The following is a 24,795-nucleotide window of genomic DNA, read 5'->3' on the forward strand; positions in this document are numbered from 1 at the left end:
TGTCTGAAACCTGTGGGGACCTCGTGACATCATGATTTGATATCTCTGTGGCAGAATTTTACAATAAGAAATTAGGAGTACACATTTTGCTGAAATGTCAGCAGAATGCTACAAGACTTACAAGGGAGGTAAAACATCATGAACAACAACAATAATAATCTCAGTACAGTCCTTTCAACTACTCAAAGGTATTCATATCTATTTAGGTATCTCGTTTTCTCCAAACTGTACAGTTTTAGATTGTTCCCTTATTTTTGTCAAATATAATGAATAGGTAGCTGATCTAGTCATTTCTTAGTCAATAGAGTTGCTAGTGATGACCATAATTATGATAAAAAACATAGAAGATAATTTTCTAATTAAAAAAAGCACATAGATTAACTTAGAATATTGAGAGTTAGCTGTTACATAGAGGACTCAATAAATATATTTTGAACACTCATTTTATGTCAGGCACAAGCTGAGCAATTAACCTAAAAATCATTTGAGTTTTACTTCATGTTAAAAGCCATTTCTCAAAAATGTATTTTTCCACTCTCTTGCTTTAGAATATAACAAACATCTTGTTGAGAAGCACCATTTTGCAAATCAATTCTGTGTCTAGGAATTCTAACATAAAAAGAGCAGGTTATTGACCTGATACATATATTTGATATTGGTTTTTTAAAAACACAGTCCCTGTTATGAATTGGGAAAGTTAATTTTTGAAGGTGATAAATTGAGGTTCTTGGCTAAATTTTGTTTCCTTAGAGATTTTAAGATAGTTTATGAGGTGGGATAAAATTTACTACAATTGCTACAAAGTTATTTCTCTAAAGGCCCTATAAAGCATTCCCTTTGCTGGGAAATCCAACTCAGGTGCTTTTGCAAATAAGGGGCAACATCAGTAGATGAACTATCTAATCTTAAAAACAGTTTCACAGAGAATTAGTCTTATGTCTGAATTGCAAATAAAATTTCAAGAGACAAGAAATCATCTGTCTTGATGGTGGTCTATCCCTCAAAGTGTTTCTTAGCCTGGACAATTATAAGTACATCAGAAATAAATTAGCTTATGAGGCCCTAGGGGCGTCTTGAGTTGCACTTCTCTAGTGCCAGAATTGTGTATTTCAGCCAATATTCTTTTAATTTATACTGCCTAAAATAATCTTTATTTGCAGATTTTTCTCTCAGAGGAGAGTACTTTTTTTTTAATTTCCGCCCTCAGCCACAGCCATATTTTCCTTTTACAATGAAAATTTAATTATGTTACACCATGTTCACTTGTGTTAATTTGAATTGATATAGAATTGTCCAGACAAGTCAGGTAAACTAGAATATTGAGCAATTTCCATATACTCAAAATAGAATTTCTGTTATAATATTTCCTATTTTTTATCCAGAATCCCTAGTTGTTTTCTGTGACAGAGACAAAATAGTCTCTACGTTCCCTTGTATTTTCTTGCTTCCCTTGCAATAGTTAGGGCCATATGACAAATTCCAGCAAACAGGCCATGAGTTCTATTCTCTGTATTCTCCTGTCACATGAGCCTGGAAGCCACATGTTGAGATGGCACAGTCACAAAATGGTGGTACTTCCATCTCCCTGGGTCCCTGAGTGACTACATGGAACAGAGTCCCCCTCCTCCCCCCCTGCCACATTCCACACTGAACATTAGAATAAGCAAGAAATAAACCACTGTTCTTAAGCCTCTGAGATTTCAGGGTTAATGTTATCAAGGAATAAATTAGGCTATCTGGATGAATTTGTTCCTCCTTTTGAATTTACTTTTTCAATATCATATTTTCAGTATAACACGATTATCCTTGCTATGATTGACATGGAATTATCAACCTCAACTTCATCAAAAAATACAAAGTCTTCTACTTCCAAATCCCCCCAACAATTTCCAACTTGTAGAATATGGCAAGAGTAGGTGTTCATATATTCCCATAAATAAATTAAGAACTGTCACATGTATCAGAATAGATATTCTAATGCCTTTGCTCATCTGTAGCACATGATATAGTATATTGCAAGCAGAAAGCATTTAATAAATGCTGACAATGTAATTTAGTGTTTTAAATCATTTCTTTTCTCCTATCTATTGGAAAATTTGGGACCTCACTCCTTTTTTAAAGACTACTTCCTCCTCTTGCCCACCAATAGTTCTTAAATAACTAATAGAAAATGTATCTACTTGATTATGACTTTGACACCACGAACTAACTGTTCCTTTGACAGGTCTTAATCAAGGTGAAACACACCTTTTATAAATATTTTTGGCTTTAAACAATGGTATCACCAGGATAGACACACTCTTCAGGGCAGGAAAAATGAGATAATGATATATGTGGGTAGACTTATGAAAAGACCCAATTTCTACCAGGTACTTGTGTAATGATCCACCTGGGGCTAGAAATTAAGCACGACTTGCATTTGTGACGTGCCACTCAAAGGAAACATAGGTGTGTGTGACAGTTCTCATGTGCCCTGTAAATTATACTATTTTGCCTCAATTTTAATCGACATGAACAGCTCTCTGACTTACAGCTCTAAATGTTTTCTATTGCTCAAGATCTCTGTTATACACATATACATTCACCTGTGTGAACATACACATTCACTAACGCTGGAAAACTCTATTTCATTTTGTCCCTGTGAGTAACTTTTATACTGCCCTGTCAATACTTGGAAACAAAATTCACTTCCTCTTAAAATAAAGAGTGGGCATTTTTAGCAAAAGCATTCAATTTTATTAGTGTTTAGAGGTATTTTAGACATCACTGGATGTTTTCTGGATTTCTTGTTGAGCACATTATTTTTGCCTGTTATAAATTGCTTTTCATCATGACTCAGTGGTGTGATAGAAAAATTATTTAACAGTACAAAAAAGCATTTTATTTCCTATAATATTTATGTCAAAATCTCCTGGGGCTCATTTTGAAAGAGTGACCATTTTCCATCAAATTGGCTGCCTCAATAGGATTTCAGAAATCAGTAAAAACTAAATTCAAGGCTAATGACCATGAAAATAATAATTTACATTTGTGCAATACTTCACCAATTTTGGAAAATAACCCGCCTTTTTTGAAAGTTATCCCCACCAAACATTACAGCAGTGAACTGTTAAAAACCTTACACTCTGGATTCAGACAGAACTGGATTTACATCCCAGCTCTGTGCTTTCTCTGAGATGTTACTGTAATGTCTCTGAGCCTCAGCTTCCTCATCTGTAAAGCAGCATTGATTGGAACAGTAATATTTATCTCAGGATTACACAGGACATGAATGAGACACTTGCTTTGGTGCCAGGCCACCATAAGCACTCGTGATTCAATATATGTTAGCTTTCCTGTGGGCCCAAACTCCTGTGGGCCCAATATATGTTAGCTTTCCTGTGGGCCCAAACACAGGGCAGGTCTGTGTCTGTCCCACTCTCACAGCTCAAACCACAATGCCTGTTACAAAACAAGTGTTTAATGAATATGCTTTAAATGATATTGATGAGTATTAATATTCCCAGTTTTAAGATGAGGAAACTAAGGCTTCAAGACTTTAATTGATTCACGCCTCAGTTATTCACAGCATTTTAGTCAGTCATTCTCTACCACTTCTGCACTTACTCAATGTTAGTCATACATTCAACAAGGGTTTAATAAGTCTAAACCATTTGCACTCAGATTTCTCTTTAGGTCATGATTTGAGCACCTATTAGGCATCAGAAACCATACTAAGTGCCTGGACAAACTTATAAACTCATAAAACAAGCCCAGTAGATAATATTAGCTCCGTCTCAAATTTAGTTCTGCAAACATTCCTTGCTCACCTACCATGCATCAGTCACTGCAGATCCTATAGCAAATAAGACAGACAAGGTCCCTGCCCTGGAGGCTTTTATACTCTTACAGAGAACACATAAGGGAGCAAATAATGCAAATGTGATCGAAGCAATAAAAGAAGAAGTTCAGGATGCTGTGGCAGCCTAGAGGAAATGACTTTGCCTGGGGCCCAGAAGGCTCCCAAGGAAGCAATGTGAAGGCTCAAAGCTGGGTTAGCAAGAAAGCGTTCCCCAGAGGAAGATGGTGGAGGAGGGAAAGCATGTGCACCAGCCTGGGGCCATGAAAAAATATGTCATGTTTGAGAATCTAGAAACAGCAGCACAGAATGACTTGAGCCTGGATAAGATAAGGCTGGAATGCTGTGCAGGAACCAGATGGTAACAGCTCCCTAGGCTTCGAGAAGATCCTTGGACTCCTAGTGCAAGGAAAATGAAGCATTACTGACAGGTCTCAAGCAGGAGCAGGATATAGAAGCTGAGCATGGATTCAGTCCTTTGTTCTCAAAGTGTGATTTGCAGCCTCAGCATCACCCAGGAACTTGTTAGAAGGGCGCTTTTTTGGGTCTTACCCCAGACCCACTAAATCCAAATTTTCTGAGGATGAGCCCCATGACTCTGTGTTTTCACAGGTTCTGTGGTTGGTTCTCAGGTGCACCATAGTTTCAGAACCCCTGGCTTTTGGTAGAAGTTCTCAATTTTTGCTACACATTGGAATCACATGGAGATTTTTTAAAATGCTGATGCCCAGGCCTAACCCAAATGTCTGATTTAGCTGGTCCAGTTTCAGCCTGGATATTGAAATTTCCTTCCATCTTCCCCAGGTGATCTCAACGTGCAGCCAGGATTGAGAATTGTCATGTCAGAGAGGTTGCAGGTGAACAGGTCAGCGGTCCAGAACTGAGCCAATGGCAACCTGGCCTGGGGAAGTGGATAAACAGAATAGGTGGATTCCAGAGATATTTAGAAGGTGACTGCACAATGATGAAGGGATAAGTCAATCTAATTCCTAGCATCCTCTCTTCACAAAACCACCTGCTCCAGAAAATACCCCTGAGCTTCGGCTGCCACACACCCACCCGGAAAGATAATGCCCACTCTTCTTTGAATGGCTCAGTTTCCCTGTGTCCTCGGGATAGTGCAGGTGAATTGGACCATCTCCCAACCCCAGCTGTGAAGATTATTAAGATGATCCATTAAAAAAAAAAACCACACAGCTGTGTCCCTCATCGTGGATAAAAACCAGTTTCTGGCCTCAGGAGTACTAAATTATAGCCTTGAACTTGTAGACCTGCATCCTCTCCAGGGTATCATGCTAAATGCTTTACAAGTACCATTTTTCATTCTCATTACAAGCCTCTGCTGTTGGCATTGTTACTATTAGGACTCCCACTTTGGAGAAGAGGCAAAGACAGAGTTCCACATATCATGCAGTGTCACAGAGCTGGTAAGTGGCAGAGCAAAGATTTTAGCCCAGATCTGACTGTTTCCAGTTCCTGGGTGTCTGACCACTGTGCCCCTATAGATATTCTGGTGGGGAAAGGAAATCTGAGATGTGTGACACGATAGAAGGTTTAGGTTCTGGCCTGGCTGGCAGTGCCTATAGAGCCAGGTTGATGCATGGCTCAGGTAGTCAAGGAGGGCTTCCCTGAAGAAAGAGGGCCTGAAACGAGATCCTGAACGACATGTCACATTTGAAATGGGAAGGAGAGAGGAGGTCATTCCAGGACCGGGTGAGAATGGGAAAAGACTGGATGAGTACTGCAAGATCATAAAGGAATAGATTGGTTTTCTGTCTGGGGTATTTTTATGTATTTATTTGCTGTTTGCTCAGAGAATCACTGCATTTGGAACCCTTGTGTTATACTTACTGCATTGCCAGAAGCCAACAAAGACATAAAACTGGTGACTCAAATGCAGAGGATGTTCTTATTGGCTGGCAAACTCTGGGAACTAAACCCTGCATTTTGTAATCAAGAAGAAGTACCTCCCTAGATGGGAACTTTGACCTACTCAAGGTCTTCTCTTAGAGAGGAAATAAGACATGGCAAAGAAAGACACTAATGATCTTATTGTAACTCTTCAACAGATGAGGTACTATCTCCTTGGGTGATTTTTATAAAAACAGAATATAATTGAATATGCACGGAACACCAAATTCCACGTTTTCTCTAGAAATAACCCTGGAACAGAGCCCTAGCAAAGACAGATCACAGGCAAGCCTGCAGACTGCACGAGATCCACCCCCAGTAATAAAAATAGAATAATAAACCTGCACTGTGTTGAACCCCTACAGTGTGAAAATGTCTATTATGATCATCATTACAATAGTCCTCTGAGGGTATTACTTTAACACTACAGGTACAGACGCTCAGAGAGTTTGAGTGCCCTGGCCCTGGTCACATAGTTGAGTACGTGACAGAGGCTGCGTTTGATCTTAAGGTTTTCTGATTCTAAAATCCATGCTCTACTTTCTAAGGCCTGTCTCTTCTGCGAAGGGCCAATTATCTTGGAAACTACTTGGCAAACTACTTAATCTTTTGAAACTTGGTTTCTTTCCTCAAAGCAGGGGAAACCTGGTCTGCCACCTTTAAGTGTTATTAGAATCCGAATTTGCATCAGGATGAGCTATGCAGGCTGCAGAATGTCAAGTACTAATAGCCACTGAGATTTTCTGAAAATGATGGCATGCTAGGCATCCTGCTAAGGGTCATACACATACCATCTCATTTAACCTCGCATCAATCCATGTGGTATGTATTATCATTATTTTTGCCATCTTAGAGTTAAGGGAGTTGAAAAAAATTAACGGTTCAGGCTCAGAGAGGTCTCATAATTGCTCAGTGCTGCTCGGCCTCAACATAGAAAGGCAAGGATTTGAATCTGCATAGTGGAGGGGGAGTGCTTATAGACCACATTCTACAGCGTCATCAGAGGTGGACGGAGGGGAGACAGGTCAGCAGAAAAGGAGTTTGGAGGTGGCAGCCAGGTGCTGAATGCAGTGAAGTAGCCACGGTCCAAACCTCAGTACATTCTTGAGACAGAAGCTTGGGCACCCACATCCCCTGGAGGGGAACTGACGCTGTCCTGGCTGTAACTTTCCAGACTGCAGTGTGCCAGGAGGGCAGCATTTGCTGGAGCAGTTTGTCTGTGAAGGAGGAGAAAAAAACACAAGGCTGCGGAGAAAAGGAGGACTGTGCCAGCTGATCGGAGTGCTTTATAGGGAAGTGCCTCTGCCCTCCTCTGCAGTAGCTTTTGGAAGCCTCCCTCTCAGACACTAATCCCTGGGAACCAAAGGGCCAGGCAAGGAAGTGGAGAAAAACAGGGAAAAAAAGGTCCACTTAACCTAGGTCAGCAGGTGGCTTGCACCGCTGCAGCAGACAGGCCCACCTGCCTCAAGCCCCCAAAGCCCAGGATTAAGAAGCTGTATCAGGAATATAACTGGTGTCAGGCCTGCAAAGGTCAGTCTTTCCCAATTTCTGCAGAGAATGGCACTTCCCAGGACATAGTTACTAAACAGCAAAACACAGCAAGCTAGAAGTTGGCAGGTTGGGAAATGGGTCGCAGCCCTCTCACTGATAATTGTGCGACTGTGGGCAGGTCACTTTCCCTCGTTGGGTCACCCAGTCCTTTAGTCAGTTGGCAATTGTCAGAGCCCATGATGTGTTCAGCTCCATGGTAGGGTCTGGGAACGCGGGGAGAAGCAAAAAATCACCCACATCCCGTCCCTCATGGACCTTACCATGTAGTAGGTAAACATCCAACCAATCACAGGAGTGCTTGTAAAATTATAATTGTGAAAAATGCCAATAGAAGTTGAGGTGCAGGGCAGCCCGGGTGGCTCAGGGGTTTAGCACCTGCCTGTGGCCCAGGGCCTGGTCCTGGAGACCCCGGATCGAGTCCTGTGTCGGGCTACCTGCATGGAGCCTGCTTCTCCCTCTGCCTGTGTGTGTGTGTGTGTGTGTGTGTGTGTGTGTGTGTCATGAATAAATAAACAAAATCTTTAAAAAAAAAGTTGAGGCGCATGGTGCTGGGAGAGCTTGACAGGAGAAACTCACCAAGTCTGGAGGGTCAGAGAAGAGTTTGCTGCCAAGCTGAAGGATGAAGAATAAGAAGTGGTTATGAGTCAAGGAGGAGAAAAGGGAGAATGTTCCGGGAGTGGGAAACAGCATATATGCCAACACCTGGCAGCAAGAGAAAACAAACCCTTCCAAAGGCCTCAGCGAGGAGCCCAGTGCCATTACTGAGGGGGGATGTGGAGTCCGACAGGCCACGGACCTCCGCAGGGCCGACACCCGGCTCGAGCTTACTACACCGTCTCCAGTGCTCCTCATAGCCATACTTCTGGATCATTTTCATTGTAGTCCTCAGGCTGAAGTTGCTCCATTCGTTCTGAGCCTGAGTACCACAGATTTTTCCAGAAAGTAGAGCAATTATTCAAATAATGCATAAAGTAATCTGCCTGTTTCTCTTTAAATTTTCTGCATGTTTGAATCATGTCTTCTTCTTGCTTGACTAGAGACTGCCTTGCGGCAATAATAATGATGAGTTTGGAAGAGTCCAGAGTTGGGACTTGCCCCCATATCATCGTAAGGTGCCAGCCCAAAGAATTCAGGCATCCATAGGGAAAGTTGATGCTCAGGGATGTCTCCTGTCAAGGCTGATCCTCCAGGGCCTCTCGGGCTAATGAGGCGATTCCAAACCCGGGCTCAGTGATGATTTCTCTCATCACCCTAGAAGTCAGACAGAGTGTTCCCACCTGGCTCCCTCTTAAACAGACATAGAGATCCATTTACATAGTGGGGTTGCTTCCTCCCTGTCTCCTCCTTCCAAAAAAACTGGATGTGTCCATGGACATGAGAAAAATGATGCACACAGGAGAATTGCCTAGGTGAGCACATCCCACAGTGTGCTGTTGGATATTCAAACATATCACACACAGGGTCAGATAAGTATGGGAAATGCAGGGCTGCACTAGGTTACCATCTCACCGATGGGTCCTGTTGCCCTCCAGGAAGGGGAGAGAGGGAGCCAGCTCTAAGGGGCCACACACCCCTTTCTCTGCAGGGCTGGTGTCCCCAGAATATACCTTTGAGAAATGCTTGTCTAGACTTTGCAGGGACTCCTGGGACATAATAGTGAGGTTTGTCATTTCTCAGGTGAAGGGACTCAAGACAGAGAAGTCATGACTTTGGCCCCAGGTTCCCCAGCTACGGGCAAATTAAGGACCAGAACAGGACTCCTCTTGTCCGCACCAGAGCTCCCCGGCCCTGTGTCTTGCTTCTGTCATAAATCTCATGAAGGGCAGGGAGAGGAGTTAACATCTGATGAATGAATGCCCACCCTAGAATCGGGATAATTCTAGAAACTATTTTCTAAACTATAGGACCTACTATGTGCCAGCCCCATGCTAGGTGCTTTGCATGCATATCATCTCACCCAGTCCCAAGAATACACTGAGGCAGATCTCTTCTGTTATCCCGGACCACCAAAGCTTGGGTCCCTTGTTCAATCCCTTTGAGGAAGGAAATTGCAAAGCCAGGATCTGGATCCAGGTGGGCCTCCTTTCCCTTGAAACAATGCCACATATTATCTCATTTAGCCTTTTCAATAGCCTTGCAAGAGAAAAGGAAGCCCCACATAGCAGCTGAGGAACCTGAGGCTCTGAGGTTGAGAAACCTGACAAGGTCATGGAACCAGGGAGTAGGATAGCTGGGCCCAGACTCCCCTCCACCCTGTTCTCAGGCCTGTGTCTTCTGCTGTGTGGTGTTCCTACAGGTGTAAACCAGGCCAACAGCAATGCTGGTCTGCGTCCTTGCCTCTGCATGGACTAAAGGGGCACAGCCATGAGCTGGAAAGAAGCCCAAGCCTCTAGATAGGTGATACTTGTCAGCACTTAGGCAGTGCTGCACTCAGCTCCCCATCACTTTAAAAGAAAAGTGCGGGGAAATAGTCCCTTTGCTTAGCAGGGAAATCATGACAACCGCCATGCTGCCTCTGCTTGACCTCTGCTAGTAGGAAGATTATTTGTCTAATTAGGTAAAGAGCCTTCATGCACATGTACATATTTTAACCCTAATGAGCTGTCAACGGAAAGGTTTGCCCTTGGCCTGGTTTGCCAGCTGATCTTTCCTTTCCTTGGTGGAAAAGGCCAGTGCAGTAAACAGAACCTCGTTTCCATGGAAGCTCACTCTCTGGCTTTTCTTTCCAGCACTTGAAAAGGTAATTACTTGATTCCTCTTTATATTTTTGGATTTCATACAGTGGGGCTGTCAAGCTCCTCAATCGAGGATGGCCTTCTCTATCATGCCAGGCTGTTTGAGGGAGCTTTGGCTGCATTTCCTTTTTCATCCTCCCTTCAGATCATTAGCTGTCAGGCAGCAGTGTCTGCCTTCCGGTCACTCCTGCTAATTAAAGCCTAACAGGGCAAAGGGACTTGACCCTGGAGAATGTTAACCATACTGGGAAGCAGGGAAATTTTTCCAAAGTTGGGAGCCCCTGATCCCTTCCTTTCTAGGGCAAGGACTATAGAACAGGACCCCCACAGCCACACCACAGAGGGACAAGGTCCCAACTGGCACATTCTCCTCTGAATCTTTGACACCCCACTGTGGCCCATGTCAGAAGTACAGCCACCGTGGGCTTGTTTAACACCATTTCCTGAGGGCTTGTTCAGGAAACTGTATGCCCAGCACTGGGCTGAGCACTTTATACCTGGTGTCTCAGTGAATTCTCATGGTAGCTTTATGTAGATTTTTTTTAATTTTTTTTAATATTTTATTTAAATTCAAGTTGCCAACATACAGTATTTTGGTAGATTTATTACACTGATTATTCAGATGAAGAGACCTGGAGCACAGAGAGGTTAGGTAACTTGCTTAAGGTCACACAGCTACTGGGGGCAGAGCCAAGATAAGGACAGACTAATTGCTCTCATTTCTTGGGAAGGGCTCTGGCACTGCTATCGCTTTCCAGAAGCAATCAGCCAGTCATGCCAGGTGAGGAAGAGTAGCTATTTTTCTGTCCCCTGGTGGTGGCTCTATGTGTTACACTGTCCCATGTATAGAAGGAACAGAGTGAAGAGCCCTGAGTTAGTTCATTGTCAGGACTGATTAGGAAACCAAACAAGGCACTTAAGAAAGAAGCCAGCATAATGCAGAGCAAAAGAGCTTCAGTTTGAGGCAGGACAGACTCCATTTCCAATGGGTCGTACCACTTGCCCAGCTGTGTGAACTGCAGCAAGTTCCTGAACCTTACTGGGACTCCTTTTCTTCACCTATAAAATGGGGGTAATAATGGTACCTACTGCATAAAGTAATTTCACATGTGAAACTTCCCAGCCTGCCCTGTGGAATGTTCTTCAGTGAAATAATTGTGTGAAAATTAAATTAAATGCAGTTCAATAGGCTTATTTATTCTAGAATTGCTCAGACACTTAATCATGCTCATATGTATTGTAAGTTTTCAGGAAGGAGAAGCATTTCCTGACCCCAGAGTCCTTTTCATAAGAATGCACATTAATACCTATTTCTTAAAACCTTTTAGAAAAGGGATCACTGGGTGGTGCAGCGGTTTGGCGCCTGCCTTTGGCCCAGGGCGCAATCCTGGAGACCCGGGATTGAATCCCACATCAGGCTCCCGGTGCAGGGGCCTGCTTCTCCCTCTGCCTATGTCTCTGCCTCTCTCTCTCTCTCTCTCTCTGTGTGTGTGTGACTATCATAAAAAAAAATTTTAAAAACCTTTTAGAAAAGACTGAAATATAGGCCATAGGATGCCTGGACTTGACATACACATCAATAAATGTTAGTCTCCTCTCTTGTGCCCTAGATGTTCAAATAATCTTATCTGTTCTTGCTAAGCTCCATGGAGGCAGTGACTAAGTCTATCTTACTCTTTCTGTATTCCAGTATCTTGGCATATCAAGACATTCCAGAAAAGTCTGATAAATGAATGAGTAAATGAGAGACACATGAACTAATGAATGAAGGATAGTGTAGATCTAGCGTGCTCATCTTCATTGCTGGCATTGTCTGCTGTCTCTATTTCCATTTGATGAGGCCAGATGCCTATGTAAAATTTAGTAACAGGGATGGTTCTATTGGGCGGTGTTTTCTTGTTTCACTTTTTATTTATTTATTTATTTACTTATTTATTTACTTACTTATTTATGATAGACATAGAGAGAGAGAGGCAAAGACACAGGAGGAGGGAGAAGCAGACTCCATGCTGGGAGCCCGATGTGGGACTTGATCCTGGGACCCCAGGATCGCGCCCTGGGCCAAAGGCAGGCGCTAAACCGCTGAGCCACCCAAGGATCGTCCTTGTTTCACTTTTAACCTCTCTGAACACCATATCTTCTGACAGAATTGCCAACTTTAGCCCCTAGCCAAATCATTTTGTTGCTTCTCAGTGAAGAAGTCAGACATTTCGTTTGCATATGTATTTTCAACAACACATTTCTGAGTGTTCCCAGTGGGTTGGCACCTGGAGCTAAAGAAGCCTTGGACTTCCAAGGGAATTGAATGAAGACAGTTCATTGGCACTTAAAAACAACACGGAGGCTACCATGTTTCCCATGAGCGCCTGTTGGGAAGTTGTGATGGATGACCCCCTGGGCAGCAGCATAACTGCTTTTAGTTGGTTCTCTTTATATGCATGTAGAAAAGTATTTCCAACTAGTTCTCTGGGTATTGTATGGTGCAAAAAATAAAAATTTAAATTTAAATCATAGAATAACTAAGTTGACCAAAGTCTAGCAGACTTCTTTACCACAGAACTTCTCAGAGACTGTGTATTTTGATACAGCATTTCCAAAACTCAACTGACCATGCTTCTGGAACCCTTTCTACTAGAGTATTTAATAAGATTGTTGTTTAGCAGAACATTTTTGGGAAGTGCTACCTTAGAATATATGGCCAAAAGTTGCAATCTAGTCTTTGTGATATAGAACATAGTCCTGCCCCTCAAAACTATGGAAAGGAGAAGATAAGGCAACTCCTGAATTGAAGAGGATGATAAAAATGCATGGCACAAAGCTAGGCAGTTTTTTACGTGTTTTATAAAACAAACCAAGGGGCACCTGAGTGACTTATTGGTTAAGCCTCTGACTCATGGTTGCAGTTCAGGTCATGATCTCATCTCATGAGATGGCCCAGCAACTGGCTCTGAGCTTGGGGAGGAGTCTGCTTGAGAGTCCCTCCCTCTCTCTATGCCTTTGCCACCTGCCCCTGCTCATGTTTTGGTCTCTCTCTCATACATACATACATACATACATACATCATTTTAAAAAGACTATTGACGCTTCAAAAGTATGACCATAAATTTTTTGGTGTTCTTATTTACATCATATTAAAAATAACTTATTTGCTATATCATTTTGTACCAGATGAGATTCTTGGTTTTTTAAGCATGGATCTGGGGAGGGGGTTGTTTTGTTTTTATCTTATTTTTTTTTTATTTTAGAGAGGGTTGAGGGACAGGGGAGAAGCAGAGGGGAAGAGAGACTCTTAGCAGACTCCCTGCTGAGCACACAGCCTGTCACAGGGCTCAATCCTACAACCCTGAAATCATGACCTGAGCCAAAATCAAGAGTTGAATGCTTAACTGACTGACCCCAGGTGCCTCTAGATATGGGTTTTTATTATCAAATTTCTAAATAAAAATGGCTTTTAAAGGAAAAGGGCTTAGAAAACTCAGATATTTTTAAGCTACTTTTTGTTGTAAGTTAATATGTACTATAAAGAGGAATAAACCCATTCTATTTGAATGCCACTTTCCCTATTTATTAAGCTTCTCATGAATAAAACTAATCATAAATTACTGAACAGAACAAATTCAATTACAGTTTAAAGTATAACATAGGCTTGCTTGGAAATAAAGAGAAACTTAATTAATAGAGCAGGGATCAGCAACTATGGCCTACCACATGTTGTTGCACATAAAGTTTTATTAGAACACAGGAATGCTTATTCATTTATGTATTGTCTATGTCTGTTTTCATATTTTATTGGAAGAATTGGGTCATTGCAACAGAGACCTTACAACCCTCAAAGACTAAAGTATTAATGATATGGCCCTTTACAGAAATGTTTGCCAGTCTCTTTTATTTTTTTATTTTTATTTTTTAAAAGATCTTATTTATTTATTCATGAGAGACACAGAGACAGAGACATGGGCAAAGGGAGAAGCAGGCTCCATGCAGGGAGCCCGACGCGGGACTCAATCCTGGGTCTCCAGGATCAGGCCCTGGGCTGAAGGCAGACGCTAAACCGCTGAGCCACCCAGGGATCCCGCCAGTCTCTTTTAAAGATATGATAAGGATAGAGATTATGTAACCAATCCTTTCATTTTATACATGGGAAAATCAGAGAAGTTAGGGAGTTGTCCAGGTTTATTTATGTTTAGGTGTGCTGATTCTTATACCCTAATAGCTCTAACTATAGAGAAGACAAGGCTAGATTTCAATTAGATACCAACACCAAGTCAGTGGTAGTGGCCATGTGGAGTAATAGCTGAGAAAGTCTTAGGGTTCAGTGAGAAGGAATGCAATGATTGATTAGTTTCTCATGGTCTAGAGGTGGGACAGCCATAGAATATATGCCATGTAGGCACTATAGATAAGCACTATGTCTGCTCCACACATTTCTCATAGTTATATTACTGTCTCCTTCCTTGTATTTCTGTCATGTAAACACTTTCTTCATTGGGTCCTCATTAGAAGTACTGCTACCTAGTAGTTCCAAAGTGATTCTTGTGCAAGTTCATTCAAATGTTTTTCCTAGCAAATGCCTACCACGTGGTAGGGTTTATCTTATCATTTCCTTCAAATTGGGTTTGTCTGTTACAAGATTCTTAACTTTTAGTGAAATATGTCAATGGGCAGTGGGTGGGGCATGTAAAATGCAAAGTCATGAGTTCATTGGTTTTTGTGATCCAAACTGAAATTCTCTGTATTTGTGTTTTTGTGCAGCTGGACAATCCAGATGAGCAAGCAGCCCAGATCAGACGAGAGCTGGATGGACGTCTCCAAATGGCAGACCAAATAGCCAGGGTAAAGAAGCTTTGGGGACATTTGCTGGGGGACCAGGACAAAATCCTACACAGGAAGCACACTGATTATTAAGGGCCATGGAAAGATAAAATAGGGAAGCAGAGCGGAAGAAAGATGAGAACAATCACATGATTGGGTTTTCAACTCTCCTTTTCATAGCGGCTCTCCCAGAGATAGCATATACATTTACTATACTCCAATCAGCAAAAAAAGTCCAGCCTCCCCTTTCTCCCAAATCCCTGCCTTGGATTTCTGTCTATTGAGCATGTCCTCTTGGATATTCCCCTGCATTTCAAGTTAAATGTGTTCAAAATCTAGCTCCTTATCTTCTCCTTCCCACCATACACAACTACCTATATTGGTTCCTCTTTACGTGCTGTCATTTTCTATGGATGGGACCTCCTAGGCATTCTCAGTTTCTCCTTCCTCCCCACAACACTGCATGCTCAGCCACCCAGATCATTGATTCTGCCTCTGAAATGTGGGTCAGGTCTCTTGACTGCTTTCCAGCACCACTGCTGGTGCTTTGATTCAGTCCCGCATCCTCATCGCCTGATCTCACAATAGCTTCCTAGTAGATATTCTTGTCTGCATACCTGCCACTCAACTATCTATCCTTCACACAGTTGCCTTTCTAAAACTCATGCATGAACATCTCAAAATGTTTTAACAAAATGTTTTAACAAAAATGTTAAAGCCTCAAAATGCTTTAGTATTTTGCTCTATTGTCTCCTGACCAAAATCTAACCTCTTCAGAATGATATTCTAGGCTCCTAATCCACAGACTAGATCCTTTCTTACTAGGCTCACCTCCCATAACTCTCCTACTAGAACTTCCCATTCTTGCTACAGAGAATGTCTCCCTCTGAATAGTCCAACAGGCCCTTTCCAGCCTCAGTGACATTGTACCCACTGGAGTGATCTTTTTTTTTCTTCTCCATTGAGCAAACCCTCTTGCTCAGCCTTTGGTATGCAACTTAAAACGCCTTCTCTAAGAGCTTAGCTAGTTCTTCTAACTCTTACACTTTCTTCATACCACATATAAACCTTTATTATAACAGTTCATTGAATGGTGACTATATTTTTACATGTCTGAGTGTTCCAGTAGAAAGGATTTCTCTAGAGTTGGGATTACGTCTTACTATTGAGGGCTAAACCTAAGTGTTCATACTATTAATGCTTTTGCTGTCATTTGCGTTATTATTGACAGTAGTGATTCTAGTCATATTGAGTGTTGATTTCATTTCATGCATACTAAATGCTTTACATGTACCATCTCATTTAATCCTTAAAACAGCTCTATAAGAATATTTCAGTTATCATTTTTGTTTTAGAAGTGGGGAAATCAAGACTGAGCATGATAGGTACTAGTTAAGGTGCTACACTAGACTCTTAACTATATCTAAATATGAGGGCTGAGACAAGGGTGAGGCATTCACTTTAGGTGCAAAATTTAATAGCAGGAGGCCAAAAATGCAGTAAGCAAGATAAATAACATTTTAATGAAATATTTTTAACAATAATTAATGTAAAATCCATGAAGAACAAAATAATAACATTTTAAATAATAAGGTCTTATTAGTTCCTGTGGTAACCACAGAACACATGTGCCTGTGAGGGTAGGGGGCTATGGGAGATGGTAGGGAGGATGGGCAATTAGCAGAGCTTGGCATTCCACCTTTCTCTCCATGGAAAGAAGTGTCTTAGGATGTGGACACACAGGAAGCATTTCCACTAGAAGAGAAACCAAAAAGCTAGAAAATCTGTTTGTGTTTAAGAAGCTTTGTTGAAATATTTTGCATCTTGTTTTTGGACATCTTCAAAGTTTATGGTAGAGTCAGTCTGTTGGCTAAAAATTATATGCAGCTATGGATTTACTGAATGGTAGCCTAAAAGACTCTTAGGTTTGAAAATCCTGCTTGATGAGGGAGAAAACATCAATAAGACTTCAGAATTTACTTCTGTAAACTCAGTGTCTCCTCAGCAGATAATCCAGAAAACAGAGATCATTTGATCCATTCTCTACCTTTAAGCAACTATTACATCCCCAAATAGTAAGTATTCATCCTATTTGAAGAAAATCACACACACATGCACACACACCCCACACACACTTCAAAAACAAGTTCATGGCACCTTTATTTTAGTTGTTTACTTTGAGGCTTCACATCATCATTAAGAAACTAGTATAGACTAATTTCAATTTTTAAAAGACCATGAATGAACAACTGTTACATAGTGAGCCAAATTGCTCATCTCTGGACAGCAGTAGATCAAAGAACTCTCTCCAGCCCATATACTAGACACTAGATATTCTGATACCAAGTAGGATATTATTGACAACTTTGAACTAAACTTTCTTAGACAATGAAATAGCCAATTAAAGTGAATTGGGGTCATTTTTTATGGAGAATCACTTCAAAGTATATGGAGTATCCTCCAAAACCTTAGAATATTGAGCATTTCTTTTTCTTTTTAAAGATTTTATTTATTCATTCATGATAGACATAGAGACACACAGAGAGGGAGAGAGAGAGAGAGGCAGAGACACAGGCAGAGGGAGAAGCAGGCTCCATGCAGGGAGCCCGACGCGGGACTCGATCCTGGGTCTCCGGGATCATGCCCTGGGCTGAAGGCAGGCGCTGAACCGCTGAGCCACCCAGGAATCCCTGAGTATTGAGCATTTCTATGAGAGAGTCTGCCCACCACTATCTTCTGTTCTCATAGAAATGGACTATCTTCTTCTTCATTGTTTATTCATGCCAGTGGTTTCCTTGCCACAGCTAGTTAGTCCTAGAAGTGCTCTTTACCCATATGGAACCAATCATAGTTCCCAGCCTGCCCTGACCACAAGTGATTGGTCCAGAAATGGATGCCTGATGCAACTAAACCAATGAATTACTTCCCTGGGACCTGTAGGCCAAGAGGGTTGCATTTCCTCATACTAGAAAGATGTCTACAGTTGTGTTTAATTCTTCCATGTAGGGTAAAGAAGATAAAAGAATGAAGTCAACATACAAATGGAATATACTGAGACCCTCAGTATAGGTTGCACCTATTCTTGAGCCTTAGCTATGTAAACTGCTTTTCCCTCAGTTTAGTTGGATTCTGAGAAAAATAAATTCTCTTTGCCTAAACCAGCCTGGTGAATACTGAGGAAAATTAAGAAATATCTGCTAAAAATTCAACAAAATACCAATATTTTAGATATTGGCTAGTTCATGAAGGGATATTGAAACAAAGCACCTCTGCTTATCTTCTTTTAGAATACCCTGATTTTTCTATTTATGGTATCACAGTGAATTCAGTGAGAGTGTGCAGTTCAACCCATATGGCTGAACATCAGCTCCTGTAAATATCATAACCAGAAATTCCTGGATAGGAGACAGGCAAGATGGTGGCGTAGGAAGATCCTAAGCTCACCTCCTCCCACAGACACAACAAATCTACAACTGCATGTGGAACTGTCCCCTCTGAAAGGGGCCTAGAAACTGGGTGAGCAGAGCCTCCACAACAGGGGACAGCACTGACACAGGTAGAAGTGGCAGAGACACAGTCTCACTAAGAAAGAAACCACACCCAGATGCAGCATCCCATTCCAATCAGAAGGATCTCAGAAATATAGAAATTATTGCTGAGAAGCAAGAGATTTGAGCTCCACATCAAAAACTTCAACCCTTAGATCCCACACAGATCAGTTCCCAAAACACCAGGCTTTGAAAACCAACAGGGAATGCACTCAGGAAAACTATAGAACTGTAGAAAAAGTAAAATTGCTATCATAAGGCTTAAGCACAGACTCACCCCAAAAACTGGTACAAAAACACAGGATTGCAAAGAACATAAACTATAGGTGAAGGAGATCCACTTACTAATCTTGGAATGTCAACCAGTAAGGCAGGAGACTGCCAAGCCTCTCCCTGAGGACTGAGACACTGGCTACAGCCAATTTTCCTATTTCATTCTGCTGTGCTGTTCTTGGTGCTGGCAGGCACTATTGTGGAATCCTCCATTTAGACTGCTATGTCAGGAGATGTGACCCTTGCAGCCAAAAGGACAATAACACCACCCACCAGCATACCTGTAGTACTCACTGCCAGGCCTTACAGCCAGATGGGATGAGGCCAGCCCGGCACAACTGTGAGTAGTCACCCAGCCACAATAGGAGAGTGTACATGGCCCATAGCAGGGACACCCGAGGGCACCTTGCTCAGATGACTAGGGGAGTTTGCATTACTGAGCCCCACATAAAGTCTGCATAAAGTCATTCTTTCAAGATTGGAAGACTGATCTATCTAATAGATAGAAATAAACAGAAAATTGGGCATAATGAGGAGACAGAGGAACATGTTCTAAGTGAAAGAACAGGACAAAACCTCAGAAAAAGAACTAAATGAAATAGAGATAAGCAATCTACCAGATAAGGAGTTCAAAGTAATGGTCATAAAGATGCTCACTGAACTTAGGAGAAGAATGGATGAATACACTGAGAACTTCAACAAAGAGATAAGCAATATAAAAAACAACCAATCAGAGCTGAAGAACATAATAACTGAAATGAGAAATACACCAAAGAGACTCAACAGCAGATTAGATGAGGCAGAAGGATGGATCAATGACCTGGAAGATAGGATAGTGCAAATCTCCCAAACAGAATAACAAAAAGGAAAAAGAACTTCAAAAATGAGAATAATTTCAGGGACCTCCAAGATGACATCAAGTGCACTAGCATTCATATTATGGAGGAGCCTCAGAAGGAAAAGAGAGAAAGAAAGGGACGTGAAACCTATGTGAAGAAATAATGCCTGAAAACTTGCCTAACCTGACAAATGAAACAGGCATCCAGGTCCAGAAATCACAGAAAGTCCCAAATAAGATGAACCCAAAGAGACCAAGACACATTATAGTCAAAGTGTCAACAGTTAAAGATAAAGTAAGAATCTTAAAATCATCGAGAGAAAAACAACTAGTTACATACAAGGGAACCTCTATAAGACTATATCTGATTTTTTAGCAGAAATTTTACAGACCAAGAGGGAAATGACATGATATATTTAAAGTGCTAAAAGGAAGAAAATTATAACCAAGAATACTCTCCCCAGTATGACTATTACTCAGAATTGAAGATGAGGTAAGGAATTTCCCAGACACGCAAAAGCTGAAGGAGTTCATCAATACCAAATCAGCTTTACAACAAGTGTTAAAAAGATTTCTTTAAATGGAAAAGAAAGTTCATAACTAGAATTAAGGAAATTATGAAAGAAAAAATCTCATTGGCAAAGATAAACATATAGTAAAGGTAGTGGATGAACCACCTATATAGCTAGAATGAAGATTAAAAGTTAAAGGAAAAAAATCATCCATATCTACAACAATTAATCAAAGTATACACGAAATAGTAAGATGTGAAATATGATGTCAAAAACAAAACAGGGGAGGAGGGAGATGCTATACTTTTAAAATATGCTTGATCTTAAGCAACTATCAACTTAAAATAGAGTGCCATATACATAGGATGTTATATATAAACCTCATAGTAACCACAAACCAAATACCTATAATAGACACACAAAAAATAAAGAGAAAAGAATGCAAGCATAACAATAAGGAAAGTCAAAAAATCACAAGTGAAGAGAACAAGAGAAGAAGACAGGAAGAGAGAGGAGTTACAAAAACAACCAGAAAACAATCAACAAAATGGCAATAAGGACATATCTATCAGTAATTACTTTAAATATAAATGGACTAAATGTTCTAGTCAAAAGAAATATAGCTGAATAGATTAAAAAACAAACAAACAAAACCAAGACCCATCTGTATGCTGCCTACCTAGGCTCACTTCAGATTTAAACACAAACGCAGACTGAAAGTGAAGGGATGGAAAAAGATATTTCATATAAAAGAAAAGTTGTGTAGCAATAATTACATCAGAAAAAAATGGACTTTAAAACAAAGACTAAGAGAAAAGAAGGATATTACATGAAAATAAAGGGATAAATACATCAAAAGAATATAACACTTACAAATATATGCACCCAACATAGAGGCACATAAGTACATAAATCAAACATTAACAGACATAGAGGGAGAAATAGTAATACAATAATAGTAGGAGAATTTAACACCTCACTTACCTCAATGGAGAGATCATCCAGACAGAAAACTAGAAAGGAAATATTGGCCTTAAAAAATTCGTTAGATCAGACGGACTTGATAGATATAGACAAAGCATTTCATTTAAAACAGCAGAATATACATTCTTCTCAAGGGTACATGGAACATTTTCCAGGAGAGATAGTATGTTAGGCCACAAAACACATCTCAATAAATTTAACATTGAAATCATCTCAAGTATCTTTTCTGACCACAATGGCATGAAATTAAAATCAACTACAAGAAAACTATAGAAAACACAAGCACGTGGAGGCTAAACAACATGCTACTAAACAACCAATGGGTCAATGAGGAAATTTGAAAAAAAAAAAAAAACCTTGAAGCAGGGGATCCCTGGGTGGCTCAGCAGTTTAGCACCTGCCTTTGGCCCAGGTGTGATCCTGGAGACCCGGGATCAAGCCCCACATCAGGCTCCCTGCATGGAGCCTGCTTCGCCCTCTGCCTACGTCTCTGCCTCTTTCGCTCTGTGTGTCTCTCTGAATAAATAAATAAAATCTTTAAAAAAAAAATACCTTGAAGCAAATAAAAATGTAAACACAACAGTCCAACATCTATAGAACACAGCAAAAGCAGCTCTAAGTTTATAGTGATGCAGACAGACCTATCTCAAGAAAAAAGAAAAAATTCAAATAAACAATCCAACCTTACACCTCAAGGAACTAGACAAAGAACAAAACCCAAAGTCAGGATGGCTCAGCTGTTGAGCATCTACCTTTGGCTCAGGGCATGATCCTGGGCCAGAGATCGAGTCCCACCTCGGGCACCCTGCGGGGAGCCTGATTCTCCCTTTGCCTATATCTTTTCCTCTCTCTGTGTGTCTCTCATGCATTTAAAAAAAAAAAAAGTTAATAGAAGAAAGGAAATAATAAAAATCAGATCAGAAATACATGAAGTAAAGACTAAAAACAACACAAAAGATCAGTGAAACTAAGAGCTAGTTCTTTGAAGGGATAAGAAAAAATTGATACAGATTTAGTATGTCCTTTTTATTGTTGGATTTGCTTAAACATTTGGGGTGATAGACATCGGGTACTAGATTTTTTTTAACAAATATTTTGTTTATTTTAATGAAGCTGGTACAGACAATGTCCATTTAATATCAAAAAAAAAAATCCATATCCCAGGCCAAAAAGTACAAATAAAATCAAAAAGAGCAGTGTTCTGTTGAATACACTTCTGCATGAATAACTTTATTAACTGCTAATGAAAATTAGAACTTTTCTGGGATCTTCTGACAAGACTTTTATCTTAAAATGCTTTCTCTTCAGTGAAGCCATCTTTGGAGTTAGTCATTTACCCTCATCATCTCTGTCTTCTCGACTTCAGCCTGATATTTCTCTTCTTTTGGTCCAGACCCTCAAATTTTAAAAGAAGCTTCAAGTTAAGGAAAGGTCATTTTTCCACAGTTCAGTTCTCTGAAAAACTCCCATCTCCCACTGAAAGTCATAGTCCAGGAGTGAAGCAATCACATGCTAGAACTTCAGGGCCAATTGGAAAGTCATCATGAACACTTGTATTGGTCGATCTTATTTATCACAAGCCTGAAAATGCACAGTCCTGGAAAAGGTGGCCTCTCTGTGCACACATGTAATTTTTAAAAAGGAAAGGGCAATATGAAGGGGGCTGAGGTTTGATCACCAAAAATCAGCACAATGAAAACAAGTGATAATGAGTAATGGGCACTAGAATTCAAATTACCAGATGTTTTAAAGAGATGGGGTGCCAGTTTTCAATTCCGTTTTGAACACCACATTACAAAAGAACTATTTTTAAAAATAAAAAAGAATTGAGGGTAAAGAAAAAAAATAAAAAGAATATCTAAATCATTGAATGACCCCCTGTTTTTTCCTGATAAACTTCAATCACATCTTCTTCCTCCATTCCCAGTTCTTTTGGAGTGTGATTATCAGCAATTCTCTGACCTTCAAAGAGAAACCCGAGTGAATTCATTGGAACTCCCTGTCTTTGACAGTATGATTCTTTGAGTTTCTTGAGATGTGTTGCCATTTTCACTTTGAAGTGAATCTCACTGCTAACCTGTCCAATGACTTTGAGTTTAATGTATTCTCCTTACTTCTTATCCCCCAAGTCCTCAGTTGAAGGTTTTGCCTCCTGGTCAGACATGGTGATGGTGGCTTTACCCAGAGTCTCCGCACCGCAGTGGCCTCGGGTAGGCAGAACCTTGCTCTGGAGTTTACAAATCTGTCTCTCTTCCCCACAGCACAACAGCGCAGCTTGGGTACTTGATAGAAGCGCGAACTCTTCTCACTGTAGCATTCCAGCTGTTCTCTCTTTAATTCTCAGGCCGAATTCATAGATTTTCAGGATAATTTGAAGGTTTTCTAGGTAATTTGGTGGAGACAGGTGATTTGGAGACCCTACTCTTCCGCCATCTTAGACTTGTTTTGATAAACCTTTAGCCAGATTCATCAAGAAAAGAGAGTTCAAATAAATAGAATCAGAAATGAGAGAGAAGCTCCAACTGATACCACAGAAATGCTAAGGATAATAAGAAACTACTACAAATAATTATATGCCAACAAATGGGACAACCTAGAAGAAATGGATAAATTCCTACAAACAATCTTCCAAGACTGAATCAAGAAGAAATAGAAAACTTGATTATACTGATAGTTATTTATGAAATTGAATCAGTAATCAAATAACTCCAACAAACAAAACTCTAGGACCAGATGGCTTCACAGATGGATTCTATTAAACACTTAAAGAAGAGTTAATACCATTCCTCCTCAAACTATTCTAAAAACTAAAGAGGAGAGAATGCTTCCAAATTCATTCTGTGAGACATTAACATTACCCTGATATCAAAACCAGACCATACCACAAAAACGAAATTACAGGCCAATATCCCTGATAAACATAGATACAAAAATCCTCGACAAAATATGAGAACCCTGAATTTAACAGTACAGTCGAAGGATAATATAGCATGATCAAATGGGATTTATTCCAGGGATGCAAGGATGATTCAGTATCTGCAAATCAATGTGATCTTTCACATTAACAAAAAGAAGGGGAAAACTATACAATCATTTCAATATATGCAGAAAAGGCATTCTCTGAAATTCAACATCCAATTGTGATTAAAACTCAAAAAAGTGGGTACAAAGGGAATGTACCTCAATATGATAAAGGCCATCTATAACAAATCTACAACTAACATCATATTCAATGGTGAAAAGTTGAAAAATTTTCCTCTAAAATCAGGAATAAGACAAGGATACCCACTCTCACTATTTTTATTCAACATAGTATTAGAAGTCTTAGCCACAGAAATTTGACAAGAAAAAGAAATAAAAGACATCCAGATTGGAAAAGAAGTAAAAATGTCACTATTCACAGATGACATAATAGTATGTATAGGAAACCCTTAAAATTCTACCAAAAGACTATTAGAATTAATCAATTAATTGAGTAAAGTTATAGGATACAAAAATAATATACGTAAACTTGTGGCATTTATGTACACAAATAACAAAGTATCCAAAAGAGAAATTAAGGAAACAATCCCATTTACAATTGCATCAAAAGGAATAAAACACTTAGGAATAAATTTAACAAAGAGGTAGAAAAAAATCTGTTGCTCTGAAAACTGAGGAATTGTTGAAAGACACAAGTAAATGGAAAGGTATACTTTGCTCATGGAATGGAATAATTCATTTTAAGATTTCCATACTGCCAAAGCAGTCCTCACATTCAATGCAATCCCTATCAAGATACCAATAGTATTTT

General features: G+C 40.3%; 1 protein-coding gene and 1 pseudogene across 17 annotated transcripts in view; one reads left to right on the forward strand and one right to left on the reverse strand.

Annotated features, from left to right (window-relative positions):
* Positions 1 to 24,795, forward strand: part of CADPS (calcium dependent secretion activator) — a 465,131-nt gene that overhangs the window by 188,708 nt on the left and 251,628 nt on the right. For all 17 annotated transcript variants that reach the window (XM_038565968.1, XM_038565965.1, XM_038565963.1 and 14 more), the window contains exon 4: positions 14,788 to 14,868. In XM_038565968.1, coding sequence (XP_038421896.1) covers positions 14,788 to 14,868 — 81 coding nt within the window. The remainder of the gene's footprint in view (positions 1 to 14,787; positions 14,869 to 24,795) is intronic.
* On the reverse strand, positions 22,157 to 23,166 carry LOC102157194 (annotated as a pseudogene).

Source organism: Canis lupus, chromosome 20, assembly GCF_011100685.1.
Source record: "Canis lupus familiaris isolate Mischka breed German Shepherd chromosome 20, alternate assembly UU_Cfam_GSD_1.0, whole genome shotgun sequence".
NCBI classification, from domain to species: domain Eukaryota; kingdom Metazoa; phylum Chordata; class Mammalia; order Carnivora; family Canidae; genus Canis; species Canis lupus.